Here is a 14,418-nt window from a genome sequence, read left to right on the forward strand (position 1 = left end):
AAGGAGCCGGTGGTATCTGAGTGGGGCAAGGGCAGGAACTGGAATTCCAACAGGCCCACCTGGCAGGAGCTGAGGCCCCAATGAGGTACAGCTCTGCCAGAAACACTGCCTGAGGCAGAGAGAATCTGTTGGCTCTTCCCTTCCTCTACCTCTCAGTCTCACCACAGCCAAACCCATGTGGTCGGAAGCCATCTGACGGGGAGCCCAGGAAATGAAGTCTATAAAAAGCTGAGATACAGAGTGGAGCAGAGCAAGGGCAGATAGCCCCAGGGTCAACCAAGAACCCATCATAAAAATGACGTAGGAGCACAAATCTGGGTATTTAATTCAGAAAAACAAGTCAGCAAAGAACACCCACACGTCACAGCTGGGTTGATGTGTAATCTTTATAAAAAAGTACTAGTCAACAAGCTTCTTTGTGACCTGCCAGACTGTAAATACTTTAAACTTTTTAGGCCATGTGATCTGTGTCACAGCTCCTCATCCTGCTGTTGTATCATAAAAACTGCCACAGATAATGCCTAAGTGAATGGGCAAGTGTGTGTTACAATAAAAGATTATTTACAAAAATGGCGGCAGGACAGACTTGGCTCACAGGCCATAATGTGCCAAGCCTGTTCTAAAAGGTTAGCTGTCATCACAGATGTCACCAGCTCCACTGTGTGATGTGGATGCAACTCACTAGCTGAGCTGTATAAGATTCATCACTGGCTGCCATCAGAAAACTCCACATATAATTAGATAAAAGCAATAAATTTGAAACCGTACTGTGACATAGATATCTGTCAGAATAAAGAAGGATACTCACGTACTAACAAATGCATGTGAATTTGGTGGACTAGAAATAGGAGATGTGGGTAAAGCACTTAGGCCTTCAGGGAGTGTAGACAAGGGATAACTGAAGAGGAATTGTCAGTCTCTTTAGCCCTATTGATTTGACCATTAGTATTCCAGGTTGGACTAATAGGTCAGATATTCTCTAGGATACTAGCTCTGCAGAAGGTGAAAATGTGGGGAAATGGTTTTGCGGGCAAGTAAACCAGGGAAATACAATGTTTAAAAAAGTTAACCAGTTTTCCTCATTGCTGGACTTCAATATATCAATGTTTATTATAAAGTCCCAGAAATGGGGAGATACCTTATTACAAAACTCTTGAACACAGGGCTCTTTCATTCACAGAACGTCTTGAAAGAATAGTGCTCCACAGAATACACTTGCAAAAACTTCCTTTAAAAAATACGTATTTCAAAACAAAAAAATATAGGTATTTCTATTTTTCAAAATTTTACTATTAGTAACTGGGTTCAATAATTTCATACTTTAAAATTTTACTATTAGTGATTAGGCTTCCCAAATATTTTGACACAAGGAAGGGCATTTTATGGGCATATGTAATCTCAATTATGTTTGGTAAATTGGTTTATGCACAGTATATTATCTGGTTGTTAAGTGAAATACAATTTTTGAATCTGCAAAGATGAGAAAAAGACTCTAAATCTTGGTGATTTAATCATATGGCAGCAAACATTTTCCCATTTATTTTTTGGAATGCTTTATGCTTGAATATGGAAGAGAAATGCTTGTATAAAACATGTATTCTAAACATCCTGTAAAAAGGCAGGACTGTTTAGAAAATGGCATGGTTAATTGGGGGTACTGCAAGTCTTGTAATATGTATTTTCTAACAATTTAAGATCTCTAAGAAACCTCTAGCATCCTCAAAATTAAGAATTAAGAAATTCAGTTAAAATCTTGCTATTAAAGTAACTTCCCAATATTTTTTTTCAAATTGCACACAAAACCAATGGAATTAATTATCGATATTTTTCTTTTACTTCATTATAAAACAAGAAAAAGTAAACATAGAGCTACAGATATCCCTACCTTTTATATGTGACATCTTAGTGTGTGTTCTTCCTAGATTCTGCCATCCCAAGTCGTGGTTTGAGTAGTGACCGTGGTTTCCATCTCTGTGCCGAGTGCCGTCCAGAGCTGGGATGTGAGCAGTTAAGATGCTCTCAGTGACGGGGATACAGATGCCTGGAGATGGTCAGGTAATCAGTTAGACTTATTCAGTTCTCTAAAGTGTGATTCTTATCCAAGTATTCTCCTGATGTGAGGTATGAAGCCATTTATCTATCATCTATCTATTCATTTATTTACATATTTGTCCAGACTGAGAATTGAATAGTTTGGTCCTGAGCCAGGCTTTCTTGATTTGAATCTTGCCACCCTCAAGACCAAGTGACCTTGGGCAAAAATAAGGATGAAAACAGAATTCATTTCACTAAATTACTGTGAATACATGTGAAGTGCTTAGAATAGTGACATAGTAAAGTATTAAATTATGATTGGCTCTTAATACCTTAAAATTGTCTAATCAGACATCTGATCAGAAAAAGATCAAGGTTCCTTTTTCAGTCAACAGTATAATCCTTGTCTACACTGTAAACGCCTCTAATGGTGTGAGGTCTTCTTGCCTTCACCTCTTCTTGTCCAGGGCACTTCCAATAGGACTGTGCCCAGAGGCCAGGAATAAGTATATGAGCCTGATTATGTTGTTTTGTATGACTAAGTGTATGTTTCTGATCACCTTCTGCAATTATTTAATGGTTTTACCATGTGTTGTTGGTGGTTCTTCATTTTATCATTAATGCTGAACTGTCTGCCTCTAAGCTCATTGAGATTGGGTGAAGGCCAGGGAATAGACTCCTGTGTCTCCTTTGGGAGGAAACAATCACTCCATCAGCATTTGTGCATGCCACGGGGTAGGGCCTTCAAAAGAGGACACCTTGAGTATAAGAGTAAAAGTATGAAACTAGTATGGAAATGGAAAACAGATTCACAAGTGTCTTGCTAAATCATAGCATGTTCCTTTCTTTGGTTCCTTTGCACATATTTGCTTAAGTGTTCAGTGGAATAGAACATCTAGCTATTTATATGCAGCATTTCAATACGGCAAATCCTAGATCAGCATAGATTATAAATTATAGGAGATGATCAGAGCCCAGGAAAACTAAGATTTGAGAGGGAATCCAGGTAATCTTATACATATCTAAACCCTGATCCCATTCCTGCCTATTTTGAAAGGCTCCTTACATTTCAGGAGTCTGACTAAGGGGAAGGCAGCCTAACTTGGTAGCCAGGCCTCCTACATGAAAGGAAAGAGGCCCTTCAACACTGAGCAAGACCTTTACCATTATTGCAGCGGGCGCCAGGACAACACATGCCATCTCTGTGGCAGCGCTTCTTTTTCCTTCGACACACCATGCAGGCCGAAGACCCTTGGTGGGGACTGTGGCAGTATCTCCCAACTTCACATTCCTTATCACTGCTACAAGGGTAGGCCTGTCGTGAAGTGGAACAACACCACCAAAAGCAAAGATTAGATCTTGTAACAACAAGTTACTGCACCAAATCATGATGGAAAATCAATCACAATATATCCCTCCTCAAAGGAAATATACCATTGTAATAATGTGCTCAGCAGAGATACTACGTAGTAACAGTTACTTAATTGAGGACTTTATAAATATTTACTGTTGATGGTGATGAAGATAAAGTTGACACTATTCATATCATTGACACAAATTAGGGGTTAGGATTTAGACTTTATGTTGATTAGTAGAGCCCTAAAGGGTGACTCTGGGAGCTCAAAACCAGTTCTGAATGTTATATTGCCACTATTTAAGGTGTAAATGAAACAGCCTAGCCACTCCGTTTTTTATCCACTAAACTAGGATGAGGAGAAGGTTAAATAAAGCAACAAAGGGCTGTGGTAGCAGCTAAAACACATCTCCTGCCCAATTATGGAACAGATAGAGGAGCAAAGAGGGGAGACGCTTCTAAGAAGAGTTGGAAGCAATGAACCTTGTGGCACAAAGAAATCAAAGAGCAGCATCTACATTCCAAACTCAGTGGTGAGCAGCAGCAGAGCTCTGAGTGGTCAGAGATGCTGAACTCCAATTATTGATACAGCATCATGTTCTCAGGAAACAAGAAAGCAGGCTCTTAACATGCAAAAACAGCCCTATGATTTACTGTACCTTCAACTTATACAGAAAGGACTTCTGTTCCTACATTTCTCTACCAAGTTGTATGTTCAGAAGGCTACTTAAACAGTGTCATATATTATCTCAAAAAAAAAGAATATATATATATATAAACACACACTCCAGTTATATACTCCTTGTCTCTTGCAAGTTACTGGAACACTTAAAATGTCCCTGTTTTCAGAGACTGAGAGTTGAGAAACTGAAATATCACACCACACATCAAACTTACAGTACTCACATTTTGAGGCATGTTGATAGGGAAAATTATTTGTAAGTCCTTTTTTTTATTTTTTTTGTAGTTCATTTTATTCCCTGCTTTTCAGAGTAATGCATTTTTTTAAAATTGAAAAATACAAAAATATAAAGAAGCTATGTAGTTGTTTTTAAGCAAGCATAAATGATATGACTATAAAACTATGGGATAAAATTTTTGTGACGCTAAAATAAGTAGTGTGGTTTGAGCGCTTCACTTTTGAAATGAGGCTTGATGACCTCACCCCTGCATGCATTGCTTATTCTTTCCCCCCTCTCTCGTTCTCTCTCACTCTGTTCCGTCGCCTTTTCTCCCTGTGCCCTTCTCCTGCATACGTGTGTATGCATTCTGCCCCCTGTGTTTTCCATTTAGATCTGTTCATCTTAGAAAGAGGAAATAAATACGAAGTTGATATGTGACTCTGAAAACCTTACATTGTTGTTCCATGAAAAAAAATACACTTTTAGCATCATTACAATTTACTGTTTACCCTCAGAAGAGAATAGAAAATAGAAAAACCTCTAACTTCAAACTGAAAGTGCTTTTGAAAAAGTGCACAGTGGCAATGTTTGACGCCCACATTATAACTGGAGCCAGATAAAGCTATAAAATTAATTTGAATACTATTGTCCCATTTTATAACTCCATCATTAGACTTAAGAGAGACTCTGAATGAGGTTGAATTCAGAGTATTAGGCCATTTTCAAGAGTCTAAGACAGATGAAAACAAAACAAATGTCACTTCCCGACTTGCTACACTCTTTCCCCCCTGAGCGCTTTACTGCCTTCATATTTAAACCCATTAATTTTAACTGAAATACAATTCACATGTTTCTGATTCATTTACATTTATTTCACCAAATTGTTTTGCAAGAAACATCTGATGTCTCACAAGTTTCTTTTCCTTCCTCAAAAATAGGACATGTTCTTTCAATGGAAGTAAACACATGCCACCTAAAACATCATGTGCAATTCAACTCAAACAATGACTCTTCAAGGGATTCTGAATATAGAATAATACTTGATTCCATTCCTAAAAAATAGCCTGTATGGTAGAAAGCAAGCTGTTTGCTAAAAGTAGCAGTTCATTTATGCAGAAAATTGTGGAAGGCACATCATAGTCTTCCCGTTCTCAGTTGGTGGGAAATGGAAAATATTGAAATGGAAAATACTTGAGATGGAAAATATTTGATGCTATTACAAAAAGTAATATGCACAGTAGTACTTTGTGAATGGGATCACAGTAAAATTCTCACCAATTTTTACAGGGAAGAGAGAAAAAATATCAGTTACTTTTATTATGTTCCAATATATCTTTTAATTGGCTTGAAATATAAATGATATAGGCAGAAAAAGTATGCAGGATTTTTTTTTTAAATTGAAGGTTATGGTTAATGTGAACTTGTCCTTGGAATGGAATCCCAGAACATAATATTAAGAGGAGTGCTATGACAAAAAAAAATAAATTTTAATAACTGAAATGAAAGGTTATATTACACAGCTTCTAGTATGCTTATGGAACTCCTGGCTCCAAAAAACAGCCTTTATATATGAATAAAATCAAGAATGGATGAGAAAAATTGATTGAAACAAGTTTAGGGAAAGCAAGTGATATTTCAGAAACATCTGAAATCAGTGTTCCCCCAGGATGGATCTAGTCAGCCATAAAGTTTCCCTTGGTGTAACCATTAGCAAGAGAATACAGAACAGGAGAAAATGTGATTCTGACCCATTAATACCAATTCTCATGTTTTCAGCCTAATGCATTATTTTTTAGTAAAGAGTTTTCAACTCAAGTATGAGGCTCTGCAGCTTGCTATTGGGTTTTTCCTACGTTAACCCTTTTAACATGTCTGGAAATGGTATCATATTAGGCGAGGGAGGGAGATTGGGAGAGAGACAGAGACAGAGATAGAGACGGGAAAAAAGCACATAGTTAAAGTAGTTATGGAGAATCCTGAAGAAGTGACCTGTGGCAATTAACAGACCACTGAAGGGAATTATATACATTAATAAAAGTGTCATTAAGAAGCTTTCCCATGGAAAAATACTTTCCCTTTACTTTGGCCTCCAAAGGTCCCATTTAATGATGATTTTTACATTTGAGTACCTTAGTCTAAGTTTCCATTTAACAAAAAGAATAATATGCTTCCCTGGTACTTATTTTATAAATGAATAAGACTGATTTTCTTAACCTGCTATGGAAATTATTTATTAATAGTTAATTTTTATGGTTCTTCATTTACTTGAGTTTAGGAACAATGACAGTCTGTGTGGAAGACTGGAAATCAAGTGAAAGAATTAGGGAGAGACTTTATACATGCCTATCCTGTACTAAAAGTTCCAAAACTAAATCAGAAATTTGGTTGCCTGAGCATCCAGTAATACTCGCCTTCATGCAGAATCATTCATGACTTAGCTTTAGTCACACTTAGGGGATAAGTTCATTTGCAATATCTAATAATAGCAGATGATGGGCCATAAATTAAGAAAACATGAGGGCTGTCCATGATCAGGCCAAAAAACAGAGAAGTTTTGCCCAACCCCCTTTCTAGGCTAAAAATACAGTGGTTCCCATAAATAGCAGTGCTAGTTATCATTACCACCATGACACGGACTAAAATAAGAGTGAACACATTGGACACAGCTTGAAAATAAGTCTGTCAGAAGTAAGCATTTCTTTTTTAGTATAAAGGATATTTTTGCTAATCTAGAACCTTTATTTATTACAGTTTTAACAATGAAGTGAAGAGAGGTTAAGTAACTTCTGCAGATAAATCACATGTGCTCAGCGGCAGAACACTTGGGGATCAGAGCCCTGCCCTGGCTTTTAGGCCTCATTGTAAGGTGTCGTGACTGAGAGCATTTAATAATGACTATTAATGCACACATAGAAAAGGTGTTTGAGTGGTGACCTATGTGCTGAATTTAGAGATCAGGAAAATAAACTTGGCCACTTCTCTTTCTAGAAGCCTCCAAATACCAACAGCATGTCCTGCTGCAGCTGTTGGAAAAAACAGAATACTGGCGGAAAACACAAGACTGTAAACAACATCTTCTCATTCCATTTTTGTGACAACAGTTTTATGTCCACTTAAACTCAGTGTAATCAGAGTTATAAGCAAAATCCCATCATGCAAATAATGATAAATAATATTCTAGTGAACAAAATAAAATGTTACTGCATCTTATTTAAACTAATTGAGCCTTTTTTTTTTTTTTTCAATTATTCTTAAAACTGCAGGGAGAAAAGGCCTGTTAAATCAAGACTTAGATTTAGGGCTGAATTTATTCTTATTTTCCAATTACTGCCCATCCCTTAGAACCCCCCAGTGCAAGAGTGAAGTGATTATGAAATGAGAAAAAGTGTTTCAGGTATCTCAGCAGCACTGACTATTCAATAGACCTTTCGCCACAGCTAAAACCTTAGTTTAACTCCCAAGCTTTCAAAACAATGACATGTTCCTGTTTAATGATGGGGGGAATGAAGAAGAGAGAAACAACATAAAGTGTTCATGTCGGCTACCCACCCATTTGGATTCTTGCAAGACTGTCTTAGTTTTGTTGTTGTTGTTTTAATTGGGACAATCCTTTGTCCCCTGTAAGCACTGTTTGTAACAATCTCGGAAGTTTTCTGGAGCCAGAAAAACGTCATCAGCTGGGCAGGCAGAAGAAAGCCTGCAGGGGGACAACCCAGCTGTGGGAATGAAAAACATTTGAGGCAAGTGGATAGAGGGAGGTAGCAGCAAAGGGCTGGGGATTGGAACATGTCTGGGGTCTTAAAGAGAGCACAGCAAAGGGTTGGCAATTACATTTGGGAAACCAGATCACACTGGTGTCCTCTAGGTTCTTAAAGATTAATTTCCCTTGTCATGACATTCCACATGATAGATCTGTATTTCAGTGAGCATGCAAAATACGCTATCCTTTAAGGTGGTCATTTCAAACTCAAACCCTAACATTGCAACTGCAGGAGGTGCAAGGAAATATAACTCAATCTGGCTAATGTGCAGTTGTACACTTCATGCCAAAGGCTATGCAATTTGATCTTTTCCTTTGTCCACAATTACCTCTAGGGGATAGGGGTTTAATAGATGCATCTTTGAGGATTCCTGAACCTAAGGCCAGGAGAATTGAGCTATATTAAATTTGAGAGGAAATCTTCAGATATTTCATGGTGTTCTGGATCTGTGCCATAGGTTCTTAGGGTGGCTGCTTGGGTATTCATTCAGTATTCAATAATTATTTATTCAGCTTTTATTTATTGAACACCAGCTATGATCCAGACACTAACAACTATGTTCTATGATCTACAAATGTTTTGCCTGCGTTACCCCTAAACTAATTTTAAAAAACATGTATCATCGCATTTGACACGTAAAATGTTTCCGTATAAGTTTAAGTTTGTTTTGTTAATATGATATATAATATTACACATTTTATAAGGTGAAGTTCACAGTAATTTGTCATGATTCAATAAAATATTGATCAGCGCAGCCTGATCCTAAATGCATCCTGATCCTAAAATAAATCACAACATATTTACCAATAGATATTCTTCCTTGAACAAGTTAGTCTTAGAAGACATTCAGTTAAATTTTAAAATGCACAAGTCATAACAGCTATTTTGAATGTTCTATATCCAGAACTTTCCAACTGGGGCCAAGATTCACTTTTTAAAAATTAGTAATAAGAGAAGGATATTTGAAGTGATGAAAAGGAAAAACCTACAACCAAGAATATTCTATCCAGTAAGGCTCTCATTCAGATTCAATGAAGAAATCAAAAGCTTCACAGATAAGCAAAAGCTAAGAGAATTCAGCACCACCAAACCAGCTTTACAACAAATGCTAAAGAAACTTCTCTAGGTGGAAAAAAAAGACCACAACTAGAAACAAGAAAATCACAAATGGGAAAGCTCACCAGTAAAGGCAAACATACAGTAAAAGTAGGAAATCATCCACACACAAGTATGATATCAAAACCAGCAACCATGAGAAGAGGAGAGCACAAATGCAGGAAATGGGAAATGGATTTGAAATTAAGAGACCAGCAACTTAAAACAACCTCGTATATATATAGACTGCTGTATCAAAACCTCATGGGAACTTCAAACCAAAAAATGACAACAGATACACACACAAAAAAGAACAAGCACTCCAAACACAACACTAGAGATAGTCATCAAATCACAAGAGAACGAAAGAGGAAGGGAAGAAAAAAAGACCTACAAAAACAATCCAAAACAATTTTAAAAATGGCAGTAAGAACATACATATTGATAATTACCTTAAATGTAAATGGATTAAATGCTCCAACCAAAAAACATAGACTGGCTGAGTGGATACAAAAACAAGACCTGTATATATGCTGTCTACAAGAGACCCATTTCAGATCTAGGGACACATACTGACTGAAAGTGAGGGGATGGAAAAAGGTATTCCATGCAAATGGAAATCAAAAGAAATCTGGAGTAGCAATACTCGTATCAGAAAAAATAGACTAAAGACTGTTACAAGAGACAAGGAAGGATACTACATAATGATCAAGGGATCAATCCAAGAACAAGATAAGAGAAGGAAATAAAGTGCCTTTGTACATTTAGGATGCCCTGATCAACCATTAAGAATATCTTTGTTGGGCTTCCCTGGTGGTGCAGTGGTTGAGAATCTGCCTGCCGATGCAGGGGACATGGGTTCAAGCCCTGGTCTGGGAGGATCCCACATGCTGCGGAGCAACTAGGCCCGTGAGCCACAACTACTGAGCCTGCGCGTCTGGAGCCTGTTCTCCTCAATAAGAGAGGCCGTGATAGTGAGAGGCCCGCGCACCACGATGAAGAGTGGCCCCCACTTGCCGCAACTAGAGAAAGCCCTCGCACAGAAATGAAGACCCAACACAGCCAAAAATAAATATAAAAAATTAATTAATTAATTAATTAACTTAAAAAAAAAGAATATCTTTGTTAAAACCAGTATTCCAAATTCTATTTTAGTTTTTCATCCCAAAGTGGATTTTATACCTCTGGCTAATGCAATATATCAAGATTTGGAATGCGTGACGGTTTTGCTTTTTTTCCCCACATAAAATAGCAAAAGACTTATTGTAAACACAGGCATATTCCAGACAATTCTAAGAAAAAGAACCATGGAAGTTGAGGATCTGGAAATTGAGTCCCTAAAACAATTCATGCTGTGCACACCGTGGAAAACCTTTGAATACTTTTTATACATATTCATTTCAAGGCTAAGTTTGTTAGACATTTGATTTTTGATATAAAAGTTCAAAATTGAGAGAATTTCTACTAATACTGCCTGGATTATAAATTAGGAATGACAGATTTCTGCCAGGGGTTCATTAACCTCCCCAATGTATTCAGAAAGCCTCATTTAAATCCTAAGAAACAATAATTCTGTGAAATAAAGGCAGGGTCCTCTCCAACTTTAGTTGCTTCACCCTGTTCTCTGTATGTCATTAAGCAGAAAAGAGATTCCAAGGAATTCTCTACTTTGAACATAGACCACCTTCTCAACTGTAACATGTCCATTACTGCTGTTGATCACGGGGTGAATGGGAAGAGGAACCCTTCCCATATGGTCTCAGCACCTAGAGAAATCTAAACAGTACATGGCTTTTTATTTTTGCTTGTTTTTGACCATTTCCCCCTCATTTGGAATATATAGGACAGAACACTTCTATCCCATGTTCAAAAAGCATTTCCAGAGTGCTTTGGCAGCAGTGGTTGGAGCCCTTTATACTCCGCATATAATTATGAAGCCCTTTATAATTCTGCAGTTGGTTCAGTATAACTGTCCTAACCAAAACAGAGGAAGAAACTACACAATTTTACGTTTTCTTTTAAATCCAGAATTGAATGTCTATAATATAGAATTTTCATTGTAGCCTTACAAATTTGCTTGACCTCATGACCTGCAGCAAGGTAACATGGTAGGAAGAAATTTGGAGTTATATTGCAATCTGAATTATGCCTTCACAGTTAATTTGTTGTACGAGTTACTTAACTGAGTCTCCGTTTCCTCCTTGATAAAATGGGTATAATACTACCTTCAGCAGCATTTCCCTCCTTACCTAATCTTAAAAATCTCATGAGGTGTCTTTAAAAACTACTTATTCACAGGCTTCTCATAGAGACTAATTCTGTAGGCCTGGATGTGGTCCAGGGATCTATATTTTTTAATGAATCCTATCCTGGTGATTATATGATAAGGTAAGACAGGGAAATACTGCTTTATAGAATTGTTGCAAAGATTAAAGATGCTCTTATACATTTATTATACAGACAGTGTCTGGTCTACATGAGATATGAACTCCGTAGTACTTCCCAGATAGACATGGGTCTAAGGGGGGGATTGGTTCCCTAACATCAATATGAGTCTAAGAGACTCACTGACAACAACTATTTCCAGGCAGGTTCATCTTCACTCCTAGTACTTAGCCACTGTGTTTAGGGGTGGGCTTGAGGATTTCTAAAACAAATAAAAAAGTAAAGTAACACATAACAAACACACCAGTGCACTTTGGGAGAAACACAGTGTGGATTCATAGCTGTCAACACACCCATTACTGCTGGCTTGTTTCATATCCTCGTGTGGTGTACACCTGTGTCGTGTTGGCAATGCATAGCTTTGCAATTTTCTTTGCATCGTGTATCCTGTTGGTCTTTACAAAACAAGTACTCTTCCTCCCTGTATCAAGTATGATAAATAGAGGATGTATGATTTTATTATTTTCTATTCTTTGTATAGCATCAAATTTTCCTTTCCAATGAAAAGCACATTGAAAATTCAAATACTGATGTACAGGTAGATATGAAAACTTAACATACTTTCAAACTGCTGTTTAGAAGACCTTCTTTATGATTATAGAGTAGGTCAATGTTGGTAAAGATTTCTGTGCCCAAACGTAAACACTTATGAATTTGAAATGTTTCATGAGTTGGAGTAAGTTTTCACTTATAGTATCATGGGTTTAGAAATGAGAACATGAGAACCCCACGAAGATGTGTGTGGCGTGTGTGTGCGCACGTGGAACACACCGACACGGAACCCACCGACACAGAGGCTCGACTGTACTAAGCCATTCCACCTAAGGGACTTGAGCATCCTTGAATTTTGGCAACAGTGGGGGTTCCTGGAACCAATTCCCTGTGGACGCCGAGGGACAACTTTAATATTATGAGATTGAAAGTGAAATTTCTTATTACTTGCTAATTTTATGCCTAATGGTTTTCATATTAGGAAGGCTTGGAAGAACTTGGGTTTCCTGGAGACAGGGCTTCTTGCAAGTGTATCAAGAATACAGATTGAAGTTTCATGATTAAAAATTCTCTTTTGTTTCATAAATGTCACCTTATTAGCAGAATAAGACCATCAATGCAACATTCAAATGATATATATATACACACACACATATAAACAATCCATTGTTCCAACAGTTATTTAATTGAGCTAATGTTTATTGTTTTGGCTGATTTCATTTAGTATAAAATGTACAAACTTTATGCTTCTCTAATCTCATTTAATTCTCTTTTACTTCTTCTAAGAATTAGGCTAGACTAATAGACAAATGGCCTCTCACCATATTCTAATCTGATTTTTGAGGAAACAATTGATGGAAGCTGATAAAATTGAAAATATTGCTCTTTTATAGTTGGGAAGATGGAAAAAAGCACAGCAAAATATAGCCCTCAATATTCATTTGCAGTGAAAAAAACTCAATTTCTGTTTAAGAAAGAACTACTTTAAGACCTGTGTAAATATTGCTTGAGAATATAAAATGTACCATTTAAATTTAGAGTCATAAATAAGAAAGCAGGCAGCATTTTATCCTCTAGGTGTGCTGGGAGGAGAAGCAAACATTTGAGATGAAGCACGGTCCCAAAAGATCACCCAGAAGGTTGGAGCAAGAGGTTTACGCAATAGCAATAGCCACAGAGATTGAATCAAAACCTAAGAAACCTTTTGATTAAAAAAAGTAGGGTGAAGAGGTGGTTCACAGTTCTAACACAGAACTCTGCCTAAGTAACTCAATCTATTTCTGCCTTTGCCATTTGGAGGAAAATAAACAGTAAGTCCGTGAAGAGTCATGGACTAGAATCATTACGCTATTACACACTCCTGAGATACAGAGGGGCAAGAGGCAAGTTACATGTGTGACAGGAGGAGGCACTTCAACTCCTGAACTCTGGATGAGTTACTAAGAGAGAAGTTTGCGTAAGTTACTAAGCTTGTCTGTTACCAAGAGAAAGGAATAGGAGTTATCTCATATAATCAGTTATTTTACCATCCTTATTCTTTCCTATTTTCCAGTTTGATTCCTTCCCTAGGTATTTTAAGCTGATATTTATATAACCTGTAAAATAGGTAGGGACCTATGCTACATGCCTGTGTTTCATTTTTATTTATTTGGAATGTTCAGTTGATAAGGCAGATCTCACACAGGAGTTCTTCATGCAAAGAGCACTCTAAGTACACCTGTGTTGTCATTTCCGGGTTCCAAAGATCAGGACAATGTTTGAGAGAGTTTGAATCAGTCTCAGAGTCTCTAACATAATTACCGGTTTAAAGCATCCAGGGGAATTACTGCCTGACTTCCTGACAGATGAAATTAAAATATCCAAGGCTACTCATTTATTTCAGGTATTCACAAGACGATTGGGTTGAAAAGCCCCAACCTGGAGAGTATTTTTATTTTTAGTGTCAGATAATAGCAATTATATGACCATATGTTGTTTATTAAAATAAAACATTTTTTCTAAAAAATAATCAATATCTTGATACACATGTGGTCTTACTTCTCAGCCTCCTGCCCCCATGAACAAATTTAAATTCTTACTGTGTAGAAGGAGGAAGGGACGGTCAGCACATAAGGACAAAGAAAATTTACTTCTAGTGAACAATATAGCATAGAGAAAGACATCACTCATTGGCTTATAATCTACTTCTATCAAAAAATTCTATTTAAATGCTTTGCTAGAGGATTGGAAAGGAAGGAAGTTATGAGCCAGATGACAGATACGTTGGTTTGTGTGACCTTGGTATTCAAATCTCAGCCTCAGAAATGTGGTTCATTTAGGATGACATATTCAATGT

General features: G+C 37.2%; 1 protein-coding gene across 1 annotated transcript in view; it reads right to left on the minus strand.

Annotated features, from left to right (window-relative positions):
- Positions 1–14,418, minus strand: part of DKK2 (dickkopf WNT signaling pathway inhibitor 2) — a 113,006-nt gene that overhangs the window by 2,638 nt on the left and 95,950 nt on the right. The window contains exons 2-3 of the mRNA XM_059924210.1: positions 3,199–3,349; positions 1,886–2,041 (exon numbers count right to left, since the gene is read on the minus strand). Of these exons, the coding sequence (XP_059780193.1) occupies positions 1,886–2,041; positions 3,199–3,349 (307 nt within the window). The remainder of the gene's footprint in view (positions 1–1,885; positions 2,042–3,198; positions 3,350–14,418) is intronic.

This window comes from Balaenoptera ricei, chromosome 5 (genome assembly GCF_028023285.1).
Source record: "Balaenoptera ricei isolate mBalRic1 chromosome 5, mBalRic1.hap2, whole genome shotgun sequence".
Classification (NCBI taxonomy): domain Eukaryota; kingdom Metazoa; phylum Chordata; class Mammalia; order Artiodactyla; family Balaenopteridae; genus Balaenoptera; species Balaenoptera ricei.